This window comes from Zonotrichia leucophrys, chromosome 1, assembly GCF_028769735.1.
Source record: "Zonotrichia leucophrys gambelii isolate GWCS_2022_RI chromosome 1, RI_Zleu_2.0, whole genome shotgun sequence".
Taxonomy (NCBI): domain Eukaryota; kingdom Metazoa; phylum Chordata; class Aves; order Passeriformes; family Passerellidae; genus Zonotrichia; species Zonotrichia leucophrys.
In genome coordinates, this window is record NC_088169.1 from 116,244,031 (window position 1) to 116,261,261 (window position 17,231).

The 17,231-nt window shown below is 60.8% G+C and overlaps 3 protein-coding genes across 6 annotated transcripts; all 3 read left to right on the top strand.

Moving 5' to 3' along the window:
* The first annotated feature begins 1,756 nt into the window (after window positions 1–1,756).
* Window positions 1,757–5,725, top strand: SPCS2 (signal peptidase complex subunit 2). Its single transcript, XM_064729125.1, has 5 exons — window positions 1,757–1,884; window positions 3,336–3,419; window positions 3,641–3,800; window positions 4,745–4,880; window positions 5,467–5,725. The coding sequence occupies exons 1-5, from the start codon at window positions 1,846–1,848 to the stop codon at window positions 5,651–5,653; spliced, it is 606 nt and encodes a 201-aa protein (XP_064585195.1). The 5' UTR covers window positions 1,757–1,845; the 3' UTR covers window positions 5,654–5,725.
* Window positions 5,726–6,617: 892 nt separating this feature from the next.
* NEU3 (neuraminidase 3) lies at window positions 6,618–9,622 on the top strand. Of its 4 annotated transcripts, none has more exons than XM_064704057.1 (4): window positions 6,618–6,793; window positions 7,616–7,670; window positions 7,763–8,002; window positions 8,092–9,622. In XM_064704057.1, the coding sequence occupies exons 2-4, from the start codon at window positions 7,644–7,646 to the stop codon at window positions 9,034–9,036; spliced, it is 1,212 nt and encodes a 403-aa protein (XP_064560127.1). In that variant the 5' UTR covers window positions 6,618–6,793; window positions 7,616–7,643; the 3' UTR covers window positions 9,037–9,622. The 4 variants fall into 4 exon arrangements, with proteins under 4 accessions (XP_064560127.1, XP_064560118.1, XP_064560100.1 ...); XM_064704048.1 differs by having other exon boundaries at window positions 6,649–6,793; window positions 7,760–8,002; XM_064704030.1 differs by lacking the exon at window positions 6,618–6,793 and adding an exon at window positions 6,908–7,025 and having other exon boundaries at window positions 7,760–8,002.
* Window positions 9,623–9,980: 358 nt separating this feature from the next.
* Window positions 9,981–15,351, top strand: P4HA3 (prolyl 4-hydroxylase subunit alpha 3). The gene is made up of 14 exons (XM_064701992.1): window positions 9,981–10,026; window positions 10,395–10,590; window positions 11,010–11,152; window positions 11,380–11,594; window positions 12,086–12,235; window positions 12,333–12,384; window positions 12,560–12,717; window positions 12,798–12,974; window positions 13,465–13,529; window positions 13,674–13,833; window positions 14,239–14,301; window positions 14,560–14,628; window positions 14,831–14,927; window positions 15,127–15,351. The coding sequence occupies exons 1-14, from the start codon at window positions 9,981–9,983 to the stop codon at window positions 15,195–15,197; spliced, it is 1,662 nt and encodes a 553-aa protein (XP_064558062.1). The 3' UTR covers window positions 15,198–15,351.
* The last annotated feature ends 1,880 nt before the right edge of the window (window positions 15,352–17,231 follow it).

The following is a 17,231-nucleotide window of genomic DNA, read 5'->3' on the forward strand; positions in this document are numbered from 1 at the left end:
AAGTGCCAAAAGGGATGGTGCCAGGTGATTGATTGATTGATTGATTGTATGACGCTGTTGTCTATTGTCAGTATTTCTCTTCCAATGCTATTGTACATGCAGTGCACAGCAGTCACAAAGTGTAGCTTGAACAAGCGCTTCTTTCTCTGCATTTTCTCAGCGAAAGCAAAGGGGGAGATCCAAGCCTTAAAGACTCTGAGAAAACAAGCCTTTAGCAATGCTGCGAGGGCAGGACAGCCCTGGCCTGGCCCCAGTTGTCCGGCGAGGAGCTCGTCCCACGGCCGAGGGGGGCACACGAGGTGGAGCCCACCCTGTGCCCGTGGCGGAGCCCGTGGGTGTCACAGCGTGGGGCTGGGCTGATCCCCGTGTGCCACCCGCCCTGCACTGCCAGCCAGCCCTCACTGCGCACACGGAGAGCCAGGCTGGGCCTCGTGGGCAGCTCCCACAGCCCGCCCGGCACAGCTGCACCTCCCTCGGCCACGCTGTAAATCCTCGTGCTTCGTGCTCCCCTGCCGGCAGAGCTCCGGCTGGCTGCGGGCTCTGCTCCGCTCCCCTGCCACAGCCCAGCCCCGTGTCACGCTCACGGACACAGGCAGTGCATGTGTGAAACGTGCCAGTGGAATGACGTGCAGGCGTCCGTCATGTCGTGGCTTCTCTTGTTGGAAACAGAGTAAACCCTGCTCGTGAAACAATTGTCACAAACCTGAAATACGCCGGCTCATGTGTACAAATAACAGTGTTTGTTCTAACAGCAACCGGGACTTGAACTGCAGGGCAAAGGCCGAGGTTCAAACAGAATAAAAACAGATTCTGACAGTGAGACTCCCTGCTTCTTGCTGTGCTTGGAAACGAGCGGGATCCTGCTGCTGCTTGTCCCTGACAGGTGACACTCCATCCGAAGGAGGTTGTGCAGTAATCGTAGAATCACAAAATCATTTGGTTGGAAAAGCTCAGAGAGCCACGTCCCCCTTCCTCTGGGGACAAACCCATTTGAACCCGAGGCTGATCTGCCAGCAGCTGGGTTTGGGCTGGGGTTAATCCAGCTGTAGGTGCCAGGGAGCCCAGCAGGCTCTGTGTGGCACCCTGGCAGAGCTGAGCCCGTGTTTCCATGCGGGCAGGAGAGGCAGGTGCTGCTCTCCCATCCTGTCCAGATCCCTGCCATCTGCTGCAGGACATGCTCAAGCTGTGCTTTCTCCACTTCCAGCTCCACTGGCACCTCCATAAAACTGATATCCTGCATCAAAGCAGCTAAATTGGATCAGCCCCAGTGGCCATCTAGCTTAGCATGGAAAACAGGGGGTTTCTTGTCACGACAGCTGTACATGAAGGGTCTGATTACGGAGGAATAAACAGCATCCTCCTCACGTGGCTCAGCCACACAACAGGGCTGCTGTATCCTGTTGGAGATCATAGATTCATGGAATAGTTAGGGCTGGAAAAGGCCTCCAAGGTCACCGAGTCCCCCAGCGCTGCAAGGCCACCACTAACCCATGTCCCCAAGTGCCACATCCACATGGCTTTAAATCCCTCTAGGTGTGGGACACCACCACTGCCTACATTGGGCAGCTGTGCCAGGGCTGGGCAGCCCTTTTGGGGTCGGACGGGGCTTGGAGCAGCCTGATCCATTGGAAGGTTCGACTGGATGGGTTTTAAGGTCGCTCCCAACGCACATCCTGCGATTCCATGATGGGAGCCCCTCCTGCAGGCCATGGGTATAGCGGGCGGCGCGGATGGACTGCATTTCCCAGCGTGCCGCGCGGCGCGAGTGATCCCGACTTCCGGCCGCGGGGCCAATCAGGAGCGCCCAGGTGTCGCGGGCGGGGCGGGGGCGGAGGCGGCGAGAAGATGGCGGCCAAGAGCGGCCGGAACGGGCTCCTGGACAAGGTACGGCGGGCGGGGCTCCTCCGAGCGGCCCCCGCCCCGGCCCGGGCCCCGGGCAGCGCCCCGACAGCCCCGCGGCCTCCCCCGCCCGCCCCGGGATCCACTCTCACTGCTAGGTGTCCCTCCCTCTGCCCTGGGCATCCTCAGCCCTGGGCATCCCCCTCAGCCCTGAGCATGCCCACCCCTGAGAATCTGCCCTCAGCCCTGAGCATCCTCATCCCGGGGCATCCTCCCTCAGCCCTGAGCATGCCCATCCTTGAGCATCCCTATCCCTGAGCACCCCCATCCCTGAGAGTCCTCCCTCAGCTCTAAGCATCCTCACTCATCCCTGAGAATCCTCCCCCAGCACCCTCCCTGGTCATCCCCCTCGATGCTGTAGATGCTCGTAAAAGCAAAAAATAAATAGTGGAAAGAATTGGACCCTCTTCTCTTAGGGCAAAGGCCGTGGCTTCCAGTTAACCTGTGTGCTAATGAACCCTGGAAGGAAATGCTCCAGGAGCAGCCACCTGAAATGTTTGGTACCATACCCCGATGTGAGAGCTCTGTCCCAGTTCTCCGTGGTTTTTAGATCCTTTTGTGCCTCATAAGCCTTGTGGACACACAGTGACATTCACTGCCTCAGAATTTCCTCGTGCCAGGCCTGGGGGATAGCTGGGCTTTTCCCTGTGTGGCTGCAGGGCAAGCTGGTCGAGTTTTTGCATTGTATTTGAAAGGGGTTTTGCTCCTTCCAGAGGAGGGAAGGGAGCTCTTTGGGCTGGCAGTTAGCCCATGCAGCCTGGGAGCTTCCAGAGCAGGAAAATGACAGCAGTGAAACTGAGGGTTGCTCTGCTGGCAGCTAAGATTGCAGCTCCAGTCACTGGCCCGTGTGAAATAAGGGGTGAGTTGGGATACTCAGGGCTCGGACTGGTGTGTCACCAGGCAATAATGCAGTTCAGGGGAAGGTGGGCCCTTGGAAAAATGTGAATTGTTACTGGGGAGGGACCCATTCCTGCAGAAGATGTGAATGCATGTGAAGAGTGACAGAGTCCTTTGCTTTTGTTCCAGAGAATGGTTTTAACTGAAATTTCCTGTTTGTGCCTTTTAATTCTCCCCTTGTACCAAAACAGTTGGGGTTCTCCGAATTTTCCTCATCCCCCAAGAGTGTGTGTGGGGCAGTGTGGCTGGACACATCCAGAGGCAGGAATCCTGCCCAGCTGTCCCTTCCTGGGGGTGGCAGCAGGAGCAGCAAGTGAGGACACAAAACCAAACCTGCTGCCAGAGCCACATCAGCCTGTGACCAGGGGGCCGGGCTGGAACCCACCAGGAGCTGCCCAGGCAGATGTTGGGGTGACTCCCTCTGTCCAGCCAGGCTTTCCCAAGCAAGCAGCTTTGCTCTCTGCTCTGCCCCTGTCCTGCTGCTCAGGGCAGGAACAGCTTGGGATGGGATTGCCCTCACTCCACCCTTTCCATTGCAGTGGAAGATCGATGACAAGCCAGTAAAAATCGACAAGTGGGATGGTTCAGCTGTGAAAAACTCCTTGGACGACTCTGCCAAAAAGGTGGGCTCTCTCTCTGTGTCTCTGCCGAGCTGCCCCTCCTGGGTATCCCCCTGGTTTCCTTCCCTTTGTGGGGTTGGCCAGGTGTGTGGTGGCATCTCCTGTCCTGTGGTGCCTGATGCAGGCATTAACTCCCCACAAACCTGCTGCTCAGTTCCCTGTGCCCCTGGGGCTGCTCCCTTCCCAGAAGCAGCGTGGCACCTTCCTGCCCGTGTGTCCCACAGGTGCTCCTGGAGAAGTACAAGTACGTGGAGAACTTCCGTCTGATCGACGGGCGCCTCCTCATCTGCACAATCTCCTGCCTCTTTGCCATCGTGGCTCTCATCTGGGATTACCTGCACCCTTTTCCCGAATCCAAACCCGTCCTTGCCTTTTGTGTCGTCTCATATCCTTCACAGAGCCCGTCAGGGGTTTGATTTCCCACATTTTATGGATATTCCCATTTTCAGGCCTGCGGGAATTACTGTTCCTGCCGTGTGCAGATCAGCTGACAATCAGACAGCTTTCATGTGATAGGGGAGTTCCTGCCTGTCTGGCTGTAATGCCCCTGAATTTGGGTGGTCTGAGGCACTTCCTTTTTTCTGTTCCATCCACAGTCTGGTTCCAGACACGTTTGCTTTTCCCTGACAGCACAGGTCAGACACTGAGAGGGGAAAGAGGAAACCCCTGCCTGCAGCTCTGTGCAGAGGGATCTGCTCAGGCTGGATCCGCTCCACAGCTCACCCATGAGGCTCAGCAGTGCAGAGCAGCAGTGGTGGCCGGGACTGGGGGAATGGTTGGACTCAGTGATGTTTCCCAACCTAAACAATTCCGTGATCCTGAGGAATTTCCCTGTTCCTGCCTGTTCTGGCGGCTTTCAGAACAGATGGGTGACTTGTCTTGCAGCACTTGAAATTACTTAATTCCAGAAATGGGAAAAAGGAATTGCTCAGTCTGTGCTTAGGAGGAATGCCCAGCAACTCCTCCTGTGGCTTGTTCAGCCTCAAGTTTTCCCAGCAAATGTCAGAGAATCCCAGAGTGGTTTGGGTGGGAAGGGACCATCCATTCCCGCCCCCTGCCATGGCAGGGACACTGCCACTAAACCAGGTTGCTCCAAGCCCCATCCAGCCTGGCCTTGGCACTTCCAGGGAGTGAATAACAAATTATTAAAGTTTAAATTTATGAGTTAATTTCTCATGCTGATGAAGCATCAGCCAAACTGATTCTTGTTTGCAATCAAGGTGTCATGAGAGGTGGTTGAACCACAGTGTCTGAGGGGATCCAAGCGACCCCTCTGCCTGATTTCTGCTTCTCCCTGCACCTTGCTGACTTCCTTAACTTCCCCTGCACCTATTTTGTGATGATGGGCATCCTGACCATCTATACCTCATACAAGGAGAAGAGCATTTTCCTGGTGGCCCACAGGAAGGACCCGGCGGGGATGGATCCCGACGATGTCTGGCAGCTCTCGTCCAGCCTCAAACGGTACCTGCGGCCTGCTCGGGGCTGCCCGGGGCACCCTGCCCTGCCAGCACGGCCTGGCCCTCAGAGCCATCCTGCCCCACCAGGAATGGCAGCATCCCGAGTGCTTTTCTGCCACCAGGGTTCATGTTTCATTTCTCCCTAATGCAGGGTGTAGAGGCCTTGAATTGTGTTAATTGTGAGTGCCCAGGAGGGGACCTCCAGCCTGGGGGGGGGCTTCCCCTCAGACAGGAGGGGGTTTCTGTCCCCTGGGACCCTGCTCTGAGGGTTTCTGTCCACTGGGACCCTGCTCTGAGGGTTTCTGTCCCCTGGGACCCTGCTCTGAGGGTTTCTGTCCCCTGGGACCCTGCCCTGAGGGTTTCTGTCCCCCTGGGACCCTGCCCTGAGGGTTTCTGTCCCACTGGGACCCTGCCCTGAGGGTTTCTGTCCCCTGGGACCCTGCCCTGAGGGTTTCTGTCCACTGGGACCCTGCCCTGAGGGTTTCTGTCCCCTGGGACCCTGCCCTGAGGGTTTCTGTCCCCTGGGAGCCTGCCCTGAGGGTTTCTGTCCCCCTGGTACCCTGCCCTGAGGTGTGTCTGCCCTCCCACAGGTTCGATGACAAGTACACCCTGAAGCTGACGTTCATCAGCGGGAAAACCAAGCAGCAGAGGGAAGCCGAGTTCACCAAGTCCATTGCCAAGTTCTTTGATAACAACGGGACGTTAGTCATGGAGGCCTACGAGCCAGAGGTGTCCAAGCTGCACGACAGCCTGGCCCTGGAGAGGAAAACAAAGTGATTTCGGAGCCCAGCCGCCTCCCAGCAGCCTGCTAAAGTAACACCAATAAAGTCAAATGGCAAAGAAAGTGAATCATGGCCTCTGTTTTTGTCCTGAAGTCCTATTCCATTTTGGATAAGCAGGAATTTTAATACTGGACCCAAGATTTGTTGCAGCTCATGGCTAAGCTTGGTCTCTGTGCCTGCCTTCCAGGCTCTGAGGCAGACTCCAAAATTGGATTTTGGGGACCCTCAGGAGGGGAAACACATCACCAATGCTGCCCCAGCGTCCCTGCGTTACCTGGCAGTGCTTTATCACATGGCTCTGTGCCCAGGGGCCTTTTCCAATCCCACCTTTCCATTTCTGGTAGGAGTTCAGGACAAAACCCTTCTGTGAAACAACCATCCCCTCGCAAACCAGTTCGCTTTATTTTTGTATTTATCTAAGGGGGGGTAGAGGATTGTTTTATATAAAAACCTTTTATGTGTCGGGGGGGAGAATCAAATATGCTACTTCTGTGTGCTCAGCCACGAAGCTTCTCAGAAAGTGTAAAAGATTTTCCAAGCTGTGTCTGTCTGTCTGTCCTGCAGTTCCCTTCTGGCGTCTCCCATTCCACGCGTACCTTCTATAAACTGGCATTTTTTAAAAGAGAGATTTTTTGGGTTGTTTTTTTTCAATAAAAGGGAAGAACAGATATCAGACGTGTCCTGGAGCATCTCTGGGGTGTTTCACACCTGGGGAGGGAATAATCCCAGTTCACAAAATCCTTAGAGCTGGAAGAATCCTGGCATTCCCGTGGCACCACCACAGTCTTGTCACCTGAGCCCCATCCCCAGGTGCCACAGGATGAGGGTGGCTCCTCTTTTTATCTTGCAGAGCTGGTTGGGCCTGGCTGCCTCACCTCGGAGCCCCCGGACGGCCCTTGCTGGTTCTCCGGCCCTCCCTGGCCGCGCCTGTCCCGCAAGGGGCAGGGACTCTGGTGGCATCCCGGGCAGGATCCTGCCTCCATCCCTCTCCCGGCTCCCTCCGCCTGCTCCGCTCCGGGGGAGAGGCTCGGGGCTCCTCGGCAGCAGCTCCCCCATCAATCTCCTCCTGCTATCCCACCGTTCCGCCTGCCCATTCCCGGAGCGAGGAGCGCATCACCCGCTCACACCTGCCCAGGTACGGCCCCTGCTGCCCGCCGGCGCCAGGCTCCGGATCCCGGCAGCTGCATCCCCGCCCGCCCAGCGCCTGACCCGGCCCCCGGCCCCGGGAGCTGCAGGAAGAGGCGGAGCGGGGCGGCCCCGGCGCGGCGGCGGCGGCGGCAGGAGCGGCAGCGGGGTCTGCAGGGATGCGGGATGCAGGCAGGGCCGGAGCGGGGCGGCCCCGGCGCGGCGGCGGCGGCAGGAGCGGGGTCTGCGGGAATGCGGAATGCGGGGGATGCAGGAGTGCGGGGGCCGCGGCACGGAGGGGATGGGGGCGCGGTGCTTGCGAGGTGCAGGGGGGTGCAGGGGCATTGGGGCTGGGACTGAGGGAGGCACCGGGCTGTAGGGGAGCGGGCTTGGGGCTGTCGGGGGGTACACGGGGAGAATCTGGGTGCTGCAGGTGCATGGAGGCGATCGGGGCCGAAGGGGGGGCAGGACATGTGAAGGGGGATGCGCGGAGGGGGGGTCTGTCACTGGGGGGCACAGGGGGTTTGTGCTGTGGGCCAGCGCAGGGACACGGGGGTGCCGGTGGGATCCAGGCAGGAGGGGTGCACGGGAATGGAGGGGTGCACGGGCACAGGGACTCCGGGCCGGTGCCGCTGGGGCAGCTTAAGGCGGTGGCAGCCCGGGGGTCCCGGTGCGGGCAGGGGGTGCTCAGCCCTCGGGAGCAGCGGGAGGCGACACCGCGGGTGAAGCAGGGGAGCCTGTGCGGCCCAGGGGAGCGGCACAGACGGGCAGGAGGGCGGGTGTGACCGCAGCGAGGGGCTCTGCTCTCACCCCACTCTCCCACCCTGCTCAGGTCCCAGGGGGAACCTCAGGGCGGCACCATGTCCCAGGCCACCACCTGCCTCAAGGTGAGCCTTCATCCCTATCCCTCACTGACGGGCCGCCCCCTCCTTTGCCGGGATTTAACCCTTTACATCGGACTGTCCCACCCTTCCAGCAGCAGGGGGATGGCGAGGAGAGCCCCCCACCGCTGCCATCACCGCCAGGATCCTCGCACATTTTCCCTCCGGAGACGCTGTTCCGACAGGCAGGTGGGGTCACCTACCGCATCCCGGCCCTGCTCTACGTGCCCCCGGATGATTCCTTCCTGGCCTTTGCCGAGAAGCGCTCCTCGGCCCGGGACGAGGATGCCAAGTACCTGGTGCTGCGGCGGGGCCGCCGGCACGGCTCCTCGGTCAAGGTAAAACCCCCGCGGGCTGCAGGAGCACGAGATGGGCGCGATGCCGGGGGGCTCCCGCGGCTGAGCCCCCTTCTCCTTCCTGCCGACAGTGGGGTCCCACGGAGGAGCTGTCGGCGCTGGCGCTGCCCGGCCACCGCACCATGAGCCCCTGTCCCCTCTACGACGCCAGGAGCGGCACCGTCTTCCTCTTCTGCATCTGCGTGGAGCAGGGCAGGACGGAGCGGTGCCAGATCTGGAGCGGCTGCAGCGCCGCCCGCCTCTGCTTCGCCAGCAGCGCGGACGGCGGCCGCGGCTGGAGCGCGCTGCGGGACGTGACGGACGAGGCCATCGGCGCCGACCTGTCCCGCTGGGCCACCTTCGCCGTGGGGCCGGGCCACGGCGTGCAGCTGGACTCGGGGCGCCTGGTGGTGCCCGCCTACACCTACTACGTGCACGGCTGCCTGTGCGGGGCCCTGCGCCTGCCCTGCTTCACCCGCCAGCACTCGCTCGTCTTCTACAGCGACGACGGCGGGCGCCGCTGGCACAAGGGCGCGCTGCTGGACGGCGAGCGGACGGGCGAGTGCCAGGTGGCGGAGATCCGCGGCGCCGGGCCGCCCGTGCTGTACTGCAGCGCCCGGGCGCCGCGGGGCTGCCGGGCCGTGGCGCTCAGCACCGACCGCGGGCTGCGCTTCGAGCGGGCGGCGCCGTGCGCGGCGCTGGGCGAGCCGCCGCGGGGCTGCCAGGGCAGCGTGGTCAGCTTCGCCCGCTCGGCCGCCGCCGGGGCGCCCTCCTGGCTGCTCTACTCGCACCCCACCGACCGGCGCCGCCGCCGCGACCTGGGCCTCTACGTGAACCCCTCGCCGCCGGACGGGGCGGGCTGGCGGCGGCCCTGGGTGCTGCACGCCGGGCCGGCCGGCTACTCCGACCTGGCCGTGTGCCCCGGCGGCCTCTTCGGCTGCTTGTTCGAGTGCGGCGCCAGCAGCGCCTGCGAGGAGATCGCCTTCTGCCTCTTCACCCTGGAGCCCTCCGGCGAGCAGGAGCTCAAGGCTCCGTAAAATAGACCCGTGTTTGTCAGCGCGGCCGCTGCTGAGCGCTCGGCAGTGCCGAGGCCTCACCAGGACATCGCATCCTGTACACATCGTGTACCTTTTATTTAATTATGTCTTTTAATCACCCGTCAGATGTTGTCGGTGACCTGCGGCAGTGGAGGGAGGATCTGCTCTGGCTTGGCCCAGGGGGATGCCAGCACAGCACAGGAAATGCTGCTGGTTATCCAAAAATCAGCATTTTTCACCTGGTAGCAGCTAAAAAGCAGAAGGTGCCAGCAAGAGCAGCTTATTCCCTCAGGAAAAAGAACCCAGGAATCTTGGTTTAGTTTAAAATATTCCAGTTCCTGTGTTCCTGCAGGTGGCAGAGGATTCCCAGTTTTTACCATTTTTTATGCTGCTTTCTTCACTTGACTGCTTTAGACTGAATTTCTCCCGGCCCCCTGGGCAAAGCGCTCGAATCTTGACTGGGGGCGAGGGGAGAGAATGTTGGGGGGTGTTTCGTTCTGCTCCATAGGGAACAGCTTGTAGCATCCCGACAGTGACAGAGACCTCACATCCCCGTGCTGCTATCAAATAAAATTCTCCCAAAACACGTGAAATCCAGTCCATACCGGGAAGATCCCAACGGGGATCTTTCTGGCCCTGCCCCAGAAAGATGCGGGATGGCCCCAAGCACGGCACCTCCCACTCCATCCTGGTGCTGTTTTGTGCAGGGAGAGGCGGGAGGGGGGCAGACAGGATGGGCAGAAGATCAAATCGAGACGGGCACAGGCAGGATGTGGGCAGGGACGGGCAGGATGGGGCCAAGATGGAATGGGGACAGGCAGGATGGGGCCAGAGAAGGACAGAAGGCAAAATGGGGACAGACAGGAGCGGGCAGACAGGATGAAGCCGAGGACAGCGCAGGATGGGGCCAGGAGGGAACGGGGAGAGGGGCAGGGACAGGCAGGATGAGGCTGGGGCAGGACGGGGACAGACGAGAGGGGGACAAGCAGGGTAGGGACAGAGGGGCAGACTGGAATGGGGACAGGGACAAGCAGGACGGGGAGCAGCCCCACACCGCCCTCCCAGCCAGCGTGGCGGATCCGGGGCCCCCCACCCCTTTTCCCCCCAAAGGCGGGGCCTCTCCGCCCCTTTTCCCCCGCTTCTCCCGGCGGCGGCGGCGGCCGGATGCGGGCGCTGGGGCTCGGGGCGCGGCTGGCACCGGGGCTGCGGAGGGCACTGCTGGGGCTGTGGGGTTACTGCTGGGAGTAGGGGCGCTGGAGGTGCTGGGGAGCCTGGGAGCGCTGCTGGGACCGGAGGGACTTGGAGCGCTCGGGATTCGGGGTGCTCTGGGGCACGGGACGTGCCGGGCGTTCTCGGAGCCCTGGGGGCGCTGGGGGCACTGGGGGCGCTGGGGGTGCTGGGGGCGCTGCTGGCGCTGCTGCCGCCCCCCGCCCCGGCCGAGACCTTCTCCGCGATGCTGAGCGTGCGGGCAGCGCTGGGCGCCGAGCGCCGCCTGCTCCGCCGGCTCCGCTCCTACCTGCGCGACGAGAGCTCCCGCCTGCGCCTCCTCCGCAGGTACCGGCACCCCGACCGCAGCCGCCCCTCCCGCCGCACATCCCGGCCCGGCCCCAGGCGCCGGTGATTCCCTGGCTGCCAGGAGGGGTTAGCCCATCCCCACCTCCCCCAAAGCTCCCAGTTTTTGGGGGTGGCACTAAATAAGAGGGTGGTGGGAGGACGGGAAGCTGAGACTGGACATGGCCCAGGACCCCTTCCTCCAGCTGTGCCCCAAGAGGAGGATGTGGCCCCCCAGCCATGGGGATCTGGGTTGCAGCATCCCCAAGGCACGGACCATCCTCACAGACCCAATTTTTGGGCTGTGTTTGACAATCCCTCAGCTCTGGCTTGGCCAAAGTGGGCACTGAGGCAAAGCTGCCCAGCAATGGGGGTGTCAGCACCAAGGAACACCAAAGTGTCCTCCCGTGGGTGCCTTGCAGGTTCTATGAGAAGGTCCAGGCACTGCACCAGGACCCCGAGGCCTCGGTGGACAACCCCTTGCTGGCCTTCAGCCTCATCAAGCGCCTCCACTCGGACTGGCCCAAAGTCATCTACAGCGACGAGGCCACCAGGAACACCCAGGGTACCCACCCAGGAGAGGATGTCCCCTCTGTCACCTGGGCAGAGCCAGGAGGTGGTGGGGAGAGAGAGGATGGAGGAGCAGGAGAACAGATGGAAGGGTGGAACATGTGGAGGGGAAGGGTTGATGGGATGGAGGAGCAGGATGTGGAGTCCCCAGGGAAAAGAGTTGATAAAGGCAGCTGCACCTCATCATTTCATTTATCCCCCCACCTCTTTCCCACCCTGCAGAACTCCATGCTGGGCTTAGGGAGATGGAGCAGGAGCTGCCTGGAGCCGAGGACCTGGAGGGGGCGGCCCGGGCGCTGATGAGGCTGCAGGACGTGTACGCCCTGAGCGTCAAGGGCCTGGCCAGCGGCGTGTTCCAGAGAGCCGGGCAGCCGCCCCTCTACAGCCCCGGCCGGCGCGCCCCCCTCTCTGCCGACGACTGCTTCCACGTGGGAAAGGTCAGGGAGAGCCCCACGGCCCCCACAAAGCCTCCCCAGCCTGCTGGGGTGCTGCCTCCACAGGGATGGGCATGGGGGTTTCTTCACACGGGGTGGGATGGAAGCGCAGGTGCAAACAGGGATGGAGATTGAGGTGGGGATGGAACGGGAAAGGAAGGGATGGGGTGGAATGGGATGGGACAGGACGGGACGGGACGGGATGGGATGGGAGGGATGGGATGGGATGGGATGGGATGGGATGAGGATGGGATGGGATGGGATGGAGGATGGGATGGGATGGGATGGGATGGGACGGGACAGGATGGGGTGGGATGGGATGGGGTGGGATGGGATGGGATGGGATGGGATGGGGTGGGATGGGATGGGATGGGATGGGATGGGGTGGGATGGGATGGGGTGGGACAGGATGGGATGGGGTGGGATGGGGTGGGATGGGATGGAGTGGGACAGGATGGCCCAGCTGGCGGTGCAGGTGATGTGCTGCCCCGCAGGTGGCCTATGACACAGGTGACTATTACCACTCCATTGCATGGCTGGAGGAGGCTGTCAGACTCTTCCGCCTCTCCTACGGCAGCTGGAACCTGGAGGACCGGAGCAGCCTGGAGGATGCTCTGGACCATCTGGCCTTCTCCTACTTCATGGTACAGCCACGAGTCCCCTCCCCATGCCCAGTGTCGGGCAGAGCCAAACCATGGGCAGGAGGATGGATGCTGATGGGGTCTCCACTCCCTCACCCAGGCTGGAAACATCTCTCACGCCTTGAGCCTCTCCAGGGAGTTTCTCCGCTACGGTATGTGGGACAACCCTGGATGCAGCAGGAAGAGGGAAAAGATTTTGGGATGTCCCCATCACCTCTGCATGGCAACAGCCTCCCTCACCCACTTCTTGCCCCCATCTGGGGTAATTCTCCAGGGAAAAGGGTTGATGGGGGTGCAGCCCTCTGGGTGACACCACCTCCTCAGCAGATCCCAGAAACCAAAGGGTGTCCAGGAACGTGGCCAAGTACAAGAAGCTGCTGGAGACGGGGACAGGGACAGGCACCAGGCCCCTGCAGCGCCCCAACAGCACCCGCCTGCAGAGCCGCGACGCCTACGAGGAGCTGTGCCAGCGCCCCAGGGCTCAGGTGGGACTGGCAGGGCTGCCGGGGTCCCACAGCCCCTCTGGGGTCCCGCTCACGCCCTCCTTGGTCCTCTTCTCTCCCAGGCAGCCCCAGAGCAGCTCCTGCACCTCGGCTGCTCCTACGAGACCAACGGCAGCCCCTTCCTGCTCCTGCAGCCTGCCAAGAAGGAGATGGTCCGGACCCAGCCCCACGTGGCTCTGTACCACGATTTCATCACCGACGCCGAGGCTGAGACTATCAAGGGGTTGGCAGGGCCCTGGGTGAGCCCTCCCTGTCCCCAGGGATGTCCCTTTCCTGCAGCAGGAGATCATGATCCAGGGTGAATGCAGAGACAGGAGGGGTTTTAAGGCCAAAGCCTCCTCCAGGGAGTTCAGATGGGACAGGGCTTGGAGCAACCTTGTCTAGTGGAAGGTGTCCCTGCCTATGGCAGGGCATGGAATGGGATGATCTTGGAAGGCCCCTTCCAACCTGAACCACTCTAGGATTAGATGAGACCCTGGGGATGATGACCCCAGTTCCATGTGAGTCTTTTGAGTCCCCCAAAAAACTTTTTGGAAGAAACCAGGTCCAAATGCACCTAAACAACTTCCCAACCAGGCCTGACTTGGTGACTCAGCCTGCTGCCACTGCTTCCCTCACCCCAGTGAGACACTTTGGGGTGGGACAGCCAGCTGCCACAAACCCACCACGGCCCCTGCTTGGTGTGAGGGTCCCCATGTGTGCCAACACGCATCCCCATGTGTCCCTCAGCTGCAGAGATCCGTGGTGGCCTCTGGGGAGAAGCAGCAGAAAGCCGAGTACCGGATAAGCAAGAGGTAGCAGCCACCCTCCCTCGTCCTCTGTGGCCACATCTGGGGTGGCAGCAGGGCCGTGCTGGGAGGCCTGGCTCCTCCAGCAGTGCCCTGAGGGTGAGCCCCAGCCCCACATTAATTGGGGGGCTGATGTGAGGTGTCCCACAGTGCCTGGCTGAAGGACACAGCCGACCCTGTGGTGCAGGCCCTGGAGCGGCGCATGGCCGCCCTCACGGGCCTGGACCTGCGGCCGCCCTACGCCGAGCACCTGCAGGTGGTCAACTACGGCCTGGGAGGCCACTACGAGCCACACTTCGACCACGCCACGGTCAGGGAGCTGGGGGCACCAGGGGGGACACCCAGGGGGGCTCCTGCGGTGGACTCAGGGGTGGGCCCTGGGATGCTGCTGATGGTGCTGCTGGGATGGTGCCCACAGGAAGGCCCCAGATGTCCCCGGGGGTGTCCCCATGGTGATCCCGAGGTTGTTCCCTGAGATGTTCCTAGTGATGCACCCTGGCATGGCCCCTGGCAGGGGTGGGATGGATGGTCCCAGGATGCTGATCCCTGGGTGGGTGCCTGGGGTATCCCTGGGGAGGGAGGGAAGGAGGGAGAGAGAAGGGAGAAGGAGGGATTTTCTGTGGGGGAACAGCTTGGAGCTGCTGGGGTGTGAGGGGCCTCTGGCTGAGCTGTGTCAGGGCAGCACTGACCGTGCCCACCTCCCCTCCTGGAGCAGTCCACGAAGAGCCCCCTGTACAGAATGAAGTCGGGCAACAGGATCGCCACAATCATGATCTACGTGAGTCCCCCCCCCCATTTCCAGGCCTGGAGGGATGAGCCTGGCTTGGCCCTCAGGGGATGGGATGGGTGAGGGCAGCCCTAAAACACTGGAGTGGGTGGGAAGTGCCAACATCTGTGGAGTATTCAGGAGCTTGTGCTGTGCCAAAGTGGGGAACAGAGCTGGGGCCCAAGGGAGGTTTTGTGCCTCAGTTTCCCTGTGCAAAGGAGCATCACAGGGAAGGGGGGACCAAGGCTCCTATTTTTGCTCCTTTTCCAGCTGAGTGCAGTGGAAGCTGGAGGCTCCACTGCTTTCATCTATGCCAACTTCAGCGTGCCCGTGGTCAAGGTGAGGGCTCATGTGGAACCGCTGGGAGCAGGGAAGGGAGGGTGCTGCCCTCTGCATCCCAGCTCCTTCATGGAGTTGTGGTGAAGCCTCTCCTGATGCCAAGCCCCAACCCCAGGCTCCCTAATCTGCTTTGGGGTGCCAAAATTCACTCTTGGGCATCCCAGCTCCGTTTTGGGGTACCAAACCCATCTGTGCTCCACAGAATGCAGCTCTTTTCTGGTGGAACCTGCGGAGGAACGGGAATGGTGACGGAGACACCCTCCACGCTGGCTGCCCCGTCTTGGCCGGGGACAAGTGGGGTGAGAGATGCTACCAGGGCTCACCCCAGGGTGACACGGGGCTGGAGGGACAGCTCCACCAACGGGGAGGCAAGAGGGGCTGGGAATGCACAAATACCCTGGACAATAGGGGGAAAGTTCTCCGATACCAGCACAGGATTAGAGAAAGGTGCCAAGGGAAGGGAACACACAGGGGTGTCCTTGTCCTTGTCCCTTCCAGTGGCCAATAAGTGGATCCATGAGCACGGGCAGGAGTTCCGGCGGCCGTGCAGCGCTGACCCTCAGGACTGAGCTGCGGTGGGAGCACAGATGTGACATCTGATGTGACATCCGCAGGTGGCAAAGCCACCCCAGCACAGCATCTCAGCATCTCCCCAAGGGCAGAGCAAGGGAGAGAAGGGGGCAGCAGCAGAGCAGGGCACGATCAGGAGGGGCGTTTGCTCAACCACAGCCAAACTGGGTGGAAATAAAGTCTTTTATAAACTGGAGTCTGTTCTGGGGTGCCAAACCCTATCCCTGCGGCTCCCATCTGTTTTGGAATGCCTAAATCCAGTCTCGGGGAGAAGACAGCTCCTTCCAGCCAGCCCCATCGTCCCGGCGAGTTTCCTATTCCCTGGCCCTCGCTCCGAGCCCAGCGATACCCGCTGTAGTTCCCTGTTCCCTGGCCCTCGCTCCGAGCCCAGCGATACCCGCTGTAGTTCCCTATTCCCTGGCCCTCGCTCCGTGCCCAGCGATACCCGCTGTAGTTCCCTGTTCCCTGGCCCTCGCTCCGAGCCCAGCGATGGTGACGGGGAGCCCCAGGGATTCCCGGTCTCCCCGCGGCCCTTCCCGCTGCCTCGCTGCCCGCTGCTCCGCGGGGTGTGCGGACCCAGCTCCCTCCCTCAGCCCGCTGAGCGAGCCTGGGCTTTGTTAGCCTCGCCAGCAGCGTTGGGTTCGGGTTTCTTTTTCCCTTTCCCTGGCCTAGGAGACTGTGGGAGCAATCCAGCAATCCTTCGGCCGTTTTTTTTATTTTTTCCCCGAGCTGTTCGGTTCGGTTTTGGCCCAAGATCGCAGAGCCGGCGGGAGGAGCATCGGCCGGGGAAGGAGGGGCCGGGCCGGGCCGGCCCCAAACTCGGCCCAGCCGAGCCAACCGGAGGAAGGACACCAAATCCAGCGGCATCATATGCAGTGACAAGGGGACGCCGCCATTAATGCACAGGTTCCCTGTGTTTAGCCCGAGGTGCTGGGTGCCCCCTTTGTATTCCCCTTCCCCGGGACGGGAGCCGCCGCCATTTTCTTCGCTCCCCACCACAATGCGGCCCTTGTGGGCTTTTCCCCCTTTCCTGGGATTTTGTTCTGTTTTGTTGGGAGTTTTTTTTTTTGTTTGTTTTGGTTTGGTATGCTTTGGTTTGTTTCGTTTTGTTTGTTTCGTTTTGTTTCATTTAATTTCGTTTTGTTTATATCCAGTGTGTGTGTGGGGTGGGGGGGCAGTGGTGTTACGGTCAGACAATTCAATATCATGCATTTATTTAGTTTCTTTTTCCTGTGCCGTGTGGGCACTCTGGGAATAAACGATTGGGGTTTTTTTCACTTTCACCCATTGCTGTTAACCTCCTATTGGCAGAAAGGGGTTGTTCCCCTTTCTTTCGAGGAAACACTCCTTCCAGAGCGTTTTTCTTCTTAATTTGTTTCTAAACCGAGACACTCATCTAGGTGACATTTGAATGAGATTCAGGTCTTCCAGGATGGAAACCCAGCTTTCCAGAGAGATCACCATATCACCTCCTGGCCTCTTTCCCTGCTGGAAGGGAAGGGACAGAAACCGGGGAGGGAGATAAAACAGAAGGCAGAGCGCTCCCGAGGCTCTCCTTGCTTGGGGTCAGAAATGCGCGTTTATCACTCCTTGGCTGTGTTTATCCAGCCTGGATTAACCCTTCCATGGGCACACAGGGACGGGGCTGAGCCGCAGGGAGCATCTGGGCAGAACAGAGGCTCCAGCAGCCCTTTGGAACTGTTAAACCCGCCGGAATGTAAAACAGCCTGCAAGACTTCCAGTTTATCCCAGTTCCAGTCAGGAACATGCAGAGAAGGCTGAACAGAGCACAGGTTACTCACCAGCCCATTTATTACTTCCAGATGTTTCTGCACATATGGGAGTCATTGGTCACAGGAAGGAGGGGGAAAAGTGAAAGCTATGGTTAAATTCCCCACACTGGGGTGCAGGGAAGGGATGGAGGAGCATTTTGGATTACAAGAAGCTTCCATGAGTCACCAGAAAAACCCAATGGTTGGGTCTGGTGCAGGAACAGCTGGATCAACCCCCTTCCTCCACAGGCTGCTCCAAGG

Excerpts from the sequence above, each read along its gene's own strand:
- SPCS2 (XM_064729125.1), top strand. The coding sequence starts at position 1,846 with ATGGCGGCCAAGAGCGGCCGGAACGGGCTCCTGGACAAG. Across the intron at positions 3,801-4,744 it reads CCTTGCCTTTTGTGTCGTCT|CCTATTTTGTGATGATGGGC; the intron begins CATATCCTTCAC and ends ACTTCCCCTGCA. Across the intron at positions 4,881-5,466 it reads CTCTCGTCCAGCCTCAAACG|GTTCGATGACAAGTACACCC; the intron begins GTACCTGCGGCC and ends GCCCTCCCACAG.
- NEU3 (XM_064704030.1), top strand. The coding sequence starts at position 6,970 with ATGCAGGCAGGGCCGGAGCGGGGCGGCCCCGGCGCGGCGGCGGCGGCA. Across the intron at positions 7,026-7,615 it reads GCGGCGGCGGCAGGAGCGGG|GTCCCAGGGGGAACCTCAGG; the intron begins GTCTGCGGGAAT and ends CACCCTGCTCAG. Across the intron at positions 7,671-7,759 it reads AGGCCACCACCTGCCTCAAG|CAGCAGGGGGATGGCGAGGA; the intron begins GTGAGCCTTCAT and ends CCACCCTTCCAG.
- P4HA3 (XM_064701992.1), top strand. The coding sequence starts at position 9,981 with ATGAGGCTGGGGCAGGACGGGGACAGACGAGAGGGGGACAAGCAGG. Across the intron at positions 10,591-11,009 it reads CGCCTGCGCCTCCTCCGCAG|GTTCTATGAGAAGGTCCAGG; the intron begins GTACCGGCACCC and ends GGTGCCTTGCAG. Across the intron at positions 11,153-11,379 it reads GGCCACCAGGAACACCCAGG|AACTCCATGCTGGGCTTAGG; the intron begins GTACCCACCCAG and ends CCCACCCTGCAG.